At 39.6% G+C, this 7,888-nt stretch overlaps 1 protein-coding gene across 1 annotated transcript in view; it reads right to left on the reverse strand.

Moving 5' to 3' along the window:
- LOC118333871 (double C2-like domain-containing protein alpha) overlaps positions 1-6,622 on the reverse strand; it is a 29,481-nt gene extending 22,859 nt beyond the window's left edge. The window contains exons 1-5 of the mRNA XM_035669678.1: positions 6,232-6,622; positions 4,716-4,795; positions 3,667-3,741; positions 3,283-3,392; positions 133-259 (exon numbers count right to left, since the gene is read on the reverse strand). Coding sequence (XP_035525571.1) covers positions 133-259; positions 3,283-3,392; positions 3,667-3,741; positions 4,716-4,795; positions 6,232-6,589 — 750 coding nt within the window. The 5' untranslated portion in view covers positions 6,590-6,622. The remainder of the gene's footprint in view (positions 1-132; positions 260-3,282; positions 3,393-3,666; positions 3,742-4,715; positions 4,796-6,231) is intronic.
- Between the last annotated feature and the right edge of the window lie 1,266 nt (positions 6,623-7,888).

The following is a 7,888-nucleotide window of genomic DNA, read 5'->3' on the forward strand; positions in this document are numbered from 1 at the left end:
AATATATTAAATATTACTGTGCCCTCCAGTCATGTATCTCTCTGATACACATTCATTTTCTTCTTTCCCTCCTTTTAGTCTTTCTATCCTATCCTCCCTTTTATTCTTTCTTTCCCCCCGTCTTCTTCTCACAGGAGGTGGATGCTCCAGACAGATGTTAAAGTGTTTGGTCTGGTCAGGCTTCACACGACGCAGGGCCACCCGCGACTCTCCGATGAACTCATTATGTGTCAGCTTGTCTTCGTCGCACACGGACACCCTGGGAGATAGAGACAGGAAGGAGGGAGGGGGAGGTAAAAATTAGAAAAAGCATGAGAAACAAATAGGGAAAGAGGGAAACATGAATAGGAATAAGAGAGGCTCATTAATGAGAAACAGTTAGAACATTATAGAGTGGACAGATGTAATGTGCTTTGTGTGTGAGGGAGGGTGGTAGTCAAACAACTTCAGATATTATGACTCATTTAATTATTCCTAATGTTGGAGTAACATTATAATGAGGGGGGGGGGTTGTTGATATAAACCTGACTTGAATTAAAAAGTACACAGTCAGAAAAATCCCTTTTAATTCAGCATCTGTGTACGCATATTGTACAAGTAATTACCATTTTCCTTCCATAGGGAATTTAGATAGTGTGAAAGTGCATCACGCAAGGTTAAGTCAATCCATATTTATGGACCTGGCAAACTTTTATACATGCCATAACGTCAGCCGAAATGCATAAGTGGGTGGGAGCAGCAGAGAGGAGTGGATGAGATGGAGGGAAGCTGCATATGTTAAATCAAATGCCGTCGAGTTAGGGATGAAGTGACGTGGGTGAGAGGGAGAGATAAAAAACTTACGAATTTATTTAAATCTGTGCATGTGTGTGTGTGCATGGAGTCGTTTATGCATGCAAATGTGGAAGTCTATAGACAGAAGTGAAAAATCAGTATGCTACAAGCTAACTGAAATCCAATGTGCTTGCCTTCTTCTGTGCTTTATGTAAATGTGAATGAAAGCTAAAACTAAGAATGCAATCTGTCAGAGGAGAAGTCCAGATGTGAATGCGCTGCCTCTCGGCCTCCTGTTTCAATCGACTTCTAACTAAATTCATAACCACAGCAATGAAACCTCGCAGTCACCTGCTGTCTTCAGTTTCCGGTAATAAAACACGGTATTGCAGAAATGTAGAAGGTGCAAAGGGCCAGTTGCCTGCATGGGGACACCACATATGTGTTGGCATCCCCCCCAAAAGGTAATTTCTAGTCTGGTAGCTTATTATCCAAAAGGAGACCTGGACCCTTGAGGATCAATGAAAATGGAAGAAAGAAGGAACAGAAAATACTGGCATATTAGGCAAAAAAAGATGAAAGCAGGAGGATAATAAAGAGAGATAAAGGCAGTCAGAGCAGAGAGGTGAAAGATACATGGACGAGTAAAGGACAGTTTTGATCAAAAAGGTTTGAAGATGGAGTGGTAAGCAAGCAGGCAATAGGTCAAATAGCCAAGTGTGAAAGGGATGCAAGGCTGTAGTGATGTGGTAATATATACATTTTACTGTCATTATGACCGCTCACATTTCTTACTGCATCAAAAAGATTTCATAATGTCAGCGTGATAAATCTAATCACACATGCTGTCACCAGTTTAAATGTCCATGTCCATGTCCATGTAAAAATGTTGGCTGATGCTGTACACAGCTCAGAAGTCCATTTCATTCTATTCAGTTCAATTTTATTTGTATAACGGCAAATCATAACCGAAGTTAGCTCAGGACATATTTCATATAAAGCATGTCTAGACCCAGTATGCAACTCAATAGATTACCACTGTTACCATGGCAATAACAACTATAATAGTCGATATATGACTAATGTAAAATATGAAGAAATATGACTAGTATATAGTGTACTTTTTCTAGTACTGCAGGGCAGGTGAATGATGACGTCTTTTATACTGGCTCTTATTAAGGTTCATAAAAAATAAACGTTAGATATGATTAAAAAGAAAATACTCAAGTACTTGAGTCAAAAAAACAACAACCTTTAAATGGTGAACTTATCAAACGATAAAATATAAACTTACCATGAATATATGTGACTATACAACTTATTTTCTATCACAGCTTCCTTTTTGTTCTCAGCAGAAAGATATGAATTATCACTTACAATGATACCTAACCTACAGTATTTGTATCATTCATCACTTCCAAATCTATTGTGCTTTTGTTTTCTTTCTTCATCATACAGCAATATAAATACACAATTTCAACTTATGAGAGAATACGCCTGCAGCTGACTGGTTTAAAGCTGGAAGAAAATATAATAATAGAGCTGCAGTTTTTCCAGTTTAGCAAAAGTAGGAGTACTTTCTCACTTTTTCAAAATGTGACATAGCTATCTTGTGTAGTTCTGGTTGAATGAAGCTGCTGTCGGAGAATAAATTATATTAAAAATACACTACAAGACAAAACTGACTCAAATATACAATCTACAGTCTACAGTAGCTGTTAATAAAATGTGTTAAACTGGTTAAGGTTGGATTAATCGTTTTAAATTTGCCCTAACAGCACTTAATTATATCTATTACATAATCAGAATTTATGTGGATGTAAAAAAGTGAAAAGTTTCAAACAACTTTGTACACAATTTCAAACGACATCAACATGTTTACAAGTTTCAATAGGTTAAACTCTAAAATCTTTAAATGCCTCTGCTGAATTAACACAGTGTCGGAGGCCGGTTGTAGGGACAGTTTCTCTAATTTCCCTCGAGAGATCAACCGTCGATCCTATTTAAATCCCACTCCCACGTGTGACGTGGCAAAGTTTTAGTCACAGGCAGAGACAATTCGCAGCTTTCGTCACCTCTGGAGGGGGTCAATGAAATTAAAACACCCCGCGGTGCCTAGTCTGACCTCAATCTGTCACTGCAACTTGAACAGAGAGTAAAGCAGGGAGAAAGACGGAAAGAAAGACAAAGAGAGAGGGATGCTTTGGAAGGAATGAGGGGAGATCTTTTCTGATCCTCGTGGACAGGAGAGATGTGAAGACTAAAAGGAACGTAGGTGAGTTGACAGAGGAGGATCAAAGGATCAGTGAAGATAGAAAGTGAGAGGGAACACGTTGAAACGGAGAGGATAAAGGCCTATAAACCGAAAGCAACAGACTTTGTGATTGAGATAGACGATAAGAAATCCTTTGTAAGCAAGAGTCGACTCTCTGATGGCCAAGACAGCACAGAGAGGCAGCAAGTGAAGGTGACAGAAATAGCAAGAGAGCCTTGACAGCAAACATTTACCGGAGTGTTTTGCGGTACATGTCTTCCTCTGTGATTCCACAGTAGGTGAGCGTCTCGTTCCACACAGGGTTAAGCGTGTTGCGAACAGTCTTGGTTTTCAATTTATTTGCCTGTGCATCAAAACAAAGAGGAGATGGAAAAATGTTAATATAACTCAAAGCTTTTTTCTCAAAGCTTCAAACAGCAAACAATCTTTTTGTGTCTACAAGGTCATTTTGTTTTAGTGCAGATTTACAGGTCTGCATTTGCACTTTCAGAATGCAGCTCAAAATTATAGCTAGAATGAAATATGCACTCAAACATCCTGGGCAACAGGTTATTGAAGGTCTTTTTTTTGTAGAATAAATGCAAGGACAAAACCATGTGTTGATAACAAAATCAGACCTTGCAGGCTCCTGGCAGCAGGTGCAGCTTGACGTAAGGGTCAGCCAAACCGTTGAAATCCATCGGCTTCAGACCCTAATAGAGACAGAGAGATAAGATATAAGACAGAGATATGAAATAATTGGTGGAGAACATTGTGAAAGCTGCCAACACCAGTAATGAATTTTTAAGTGGTTACCAGACTGAGAGGTGAATGGTTCATTTACAAATTAAATCTAAAGAACAGTGGGGGGACTTTTAATTTGACAGACAGTTTCAGTTGACCAGTGAGCCACATAATGAATAGTATGGTGAATATTAGGTAATTAGCACTACAAAGTACAATACTTGTCAAGACATTTTACTAACAAAAATGTCAACCTCATGGTTGCCCCAGAGGAAAAGTAAGAACAATTTATTCTCTAGGGAACATATCTGAATTAATATGGCAATACATCCAGTAATTATATATATATAAAGTTATTTCAATCTGGACCAAAGTGGTGAACCCTAAAACTGCAATGCTAGCATGGCTAAAACAGGAGTTGTTTAAGGCTTACAGCTTTGTGAGTCACTGGTTGAACACATGAATATAACCAGTGAGGAGTGGTGCCTGGAGAAGCGAGTATATCCTTAATTTATGCCCCAATTTAAAAAAAGCAAAGTCCAGCAAAGGGTAAACGCTCTATTATAAACACATTAGTTTTGCATATTTAGGTCTAAAATGGGCCAGTAGTATTTGCACACTGTCTCTTAACTTCAGCATTAGCCACAGAAGAGGTGCACATATTCAATCAATAGTGACCCACAGACAAGTGAGACAACTACACAATGTTATTCTATGTTATGTCTTCGTCATCCTAGGAAAAAAAGATCACTACTGAATTATACCATCAGAGGGGACTTAGAAGTGGGTATACCCAGTGCTAACTGAACAATAAGTGGGTATAGAATATGATGGACACAAATGTAAATGAAAACTTGTTTTCATTAGAATTTACTTTCTCTAGCTACAAGGTCAAAAAGTCTGTGTTTGCTCTAGTGGACTTTTTTCAGAGGACAGTATTTACCTTTGCTCTCAGGACTGTGCAGCGTAAGGAGCTGGTGGCTCTCTCATACAGTAGATCAAACTCTAACGTCCCCAAGGAGGCTGGAAGACAGTTAATGAAATAACATTATTAAACTGTGTCTTACTTTCATAATTGCTATTAGCTGATGACTTCATTACATTGTATAGAAAATGCTGACAGGGAGACATACAATTATGGACTATCAAGAAAAACTGTCTGCCTTGTCTTAATGTTGACACATTTTGGAAAATAACCTTTTTCCTCTGCTGAAAGTTAGATGAGAAGATTGACACTGCTCTCATATTTGTCTGGTAAATATAATGCTATCGCCAGAAGCTGGTTAGCTTAGCTTAACATAGACTGGAAACAGCTGCCCTGGCTCTGTCAAGTTATATCTTGTTTGTTACTACTGACAACAAGAAGTGGCTTTGCTCGGCCAAAAGGTTAAGGGTCATCCGCACCAAGAACAATAGCTATAAAAAAAACCTATAACGATGAGAGCATCCGCACTGATTATTAATAATAAACGTTGTGTAAACAGTGGTCTTAATGTGCTGCACGCTTCAGCTGTGTCAGCAGATTATTGGAAAATGGATGACGTTATTGATGAGCTGTTACTGCTCTATGTTCTTCAAGACCCTCAAAGACAAGAGGAGACTCCAACACTCTGTTACAAGAGCTGTCATCTTTAGAAAACTACTGGTAAAAAAGAGGACATCATTAAGGACTTCAAAGACCCCATTTGGCAGTATGTCTCAGGTGAAATTACTTTTCATTTTCTGTGTAATTTGCAGCAATATTATGCTATATAAGCAATTAGTAAGTTACGATATTGTTCACCACTGTCGTTGTTGTCTTAGTTGAGGAGTGTACTTTGCCATCCACTTGTGTTAGAGAGTGTTTTAAGAAGATATATTAAGAGTTGTTGTTATAGTAACTGTTTTTGGTGTAGATACCCCTCAGGCAGACATGAGAGTGGTATCAGTCCTCTAACCAAACTCTCTGCAGAGACTATAATTCCCAATATGACAAACTATTCATTTGAGACCACCTGCTCAAGGTTCTCTTTTAAAGCTGAATCAGATGGAAACATTTAAAAACAGCTGAACACAAAGTTTTAAACCAACTCATTAAGTTTTAGTGTTAGCATTAGTTTATGCTGGCTGCAGATGAAAACATCTGCTAGAGATAGTTTTCATTTCAGCCGACAAAGTCAACAGTTGTCGGCTATGAGGAGCCTGTTTTGGTTCAATCTGAAATCAAAGAACCATTATTAAAAATATCACTAAGAATTTCAAAGATAAATCTTCCACCATCATCACTTCAAACTGCATTTGTGCTGTGCGAGAACATAAAGCTTGACAGGTGTAGCAACAATACCTAAGCAAAGGGTCAGTTTTGATTTCTCTGAAGCATTCTGGGCTTTTTCTCCAGATTAACATCTGTCTTGAGTTTTTTTTATTCTCTGACTCAAGCAGCTTTTGTGAAACAGGGTTATTACTCTCATGTGACTCACTGTTATCGTCGCTGTCACAGCTGTCAATCTCGATGGAGGTGTCCATGCTACTCATGGCTGACAGGGAGCCCCCTCCGCCCGCCGCCCCTGGTAACAGTGGTGACAACAGGCTGCTGCTCCCCCCTCCACCTCCTCCCCCACCAACAGCCCCTCCACCTTGACCTGCGCTGCCAGGGCTGAGTGCCGTGGGAGCTGCCACCTGATTGGGCGAGAGCGGCTCAGAGAAGGAGGAAGTGGGTGACAGGCGAGGGAAGTAGGCAGAGATTTGACGGATGGGGCGGATGGGGCCCGGACATACGTCGATGGCCATGTGCTCCTGGATGGTGATGGCTAAACTTTTTCCTTTACGCACAGTCATAGGGCTAGAGACGGAGATAGAGGAGGAAGGGTTAGCAAGTTCAATCACTTTTCAGCAATAAAACTATTCAAACTTCGGAAAGCATTCATCCGAAACATGAGCGAAGACACTGATCCACAGATACAAGCCAATTTCACCTCTGCTATTCCAAGCGAAACAAGGTGAGCTTAGTAAGATGGTTGATGATAAATAAGATCTTTCCCTGTGTCTGGCCATCTCTGAGATATCATCACAACTAATAGGAGTTTCTGATTTGCCATATAGTCAAGAAGGAGGACTTGTGATAGGAAGCGTATATCTCAATCTACTCTCACACTGAAACCTCCTTCAACATAATTAGAACTCTTAAAAAGAAAGACACTACTCATAAAATGACAAAATACCGCAGAGGATGTGCACAAATTTGCATTTCAATTGAATACATCTGAATAAACTCAAGCATATCAGGGAGGATAAAAGATAATAGACAATAGGGGTCTCCCCCGATTCCTAATCATCCTTTATGAAATTGCAGTGTGTGTGAGGTGTTGAGGCATGCATGTTATCTAAAGTGCTTAACAATCCTCCAAAGACGGACAGGTAATTATGGGATGAAGTCTTTACAGGCAGGAACGCTCTTCAGTACACAGATGGAAAAAAGAAGTCCTGATGATTATATAAAGTTGTGGTAGCAGGGAGTAGAGTTGACCACAAGGCTGATGTGTCTGCTCTCTTCCCGAAATAAAAAAGAGGGGGCTGGATTACAAATATCTCACAGCTTTTGTTTTCTAAAGACAGCAGGCCTTGAGGGGGCGTTCTGTCCTCAATACTGAACAAATCCCCCCCTTCTGCTCTCTCTGCATTAATCGATTGAAACTGCGAAGTGAATATTTGCACTGTGAGTATTTGCACTTCCTCTGTGTTGTCTGTAGGATGAACGTCTATGACATATTAAAATATCAAAATGAGGAGAATCTCGGGACCCAGAGAGGGAGGTTTAAATACGACAGGAATATAGTGGCCATATTGACTTTATTCTGGTGACTGAAGGGCCTGAAATTAATCCCCATGAACAGAACTAAGTGGAAAATCAGGAATGAGGACTTTTTGACGATCCTTATGCATGTCATTAAAGGAGTGGATGATCTCAAACCTGCATCCATATTAAAGTAATAGTTCCGCAGACACTTATTTGCTTTCCTGCTGGAACTTAGATGAGACAATTGATACCAATCTAATGACTGACTAATTACGGTGGAAATAGTCCCACATTTTTGTTACATGTTAACATAGTAATGAGATTTAGAAGTGGTGGAAGGT

The sequence above is a fragment of the Morone saxatilis genome, unplaced genomic scaffold (genome assembly GCF_004916995.1).
Source record: "Morone saxatilis isolate NCDOM2014 unplaced genomic scaffold, NCSU_SB_2.0 Contig1, whole genome shotgun sequence".
NCBI lineage: Eukaryota > Metazoa > Chordata > Actinopteri > Moronidae > Morone > Morone saxatilis.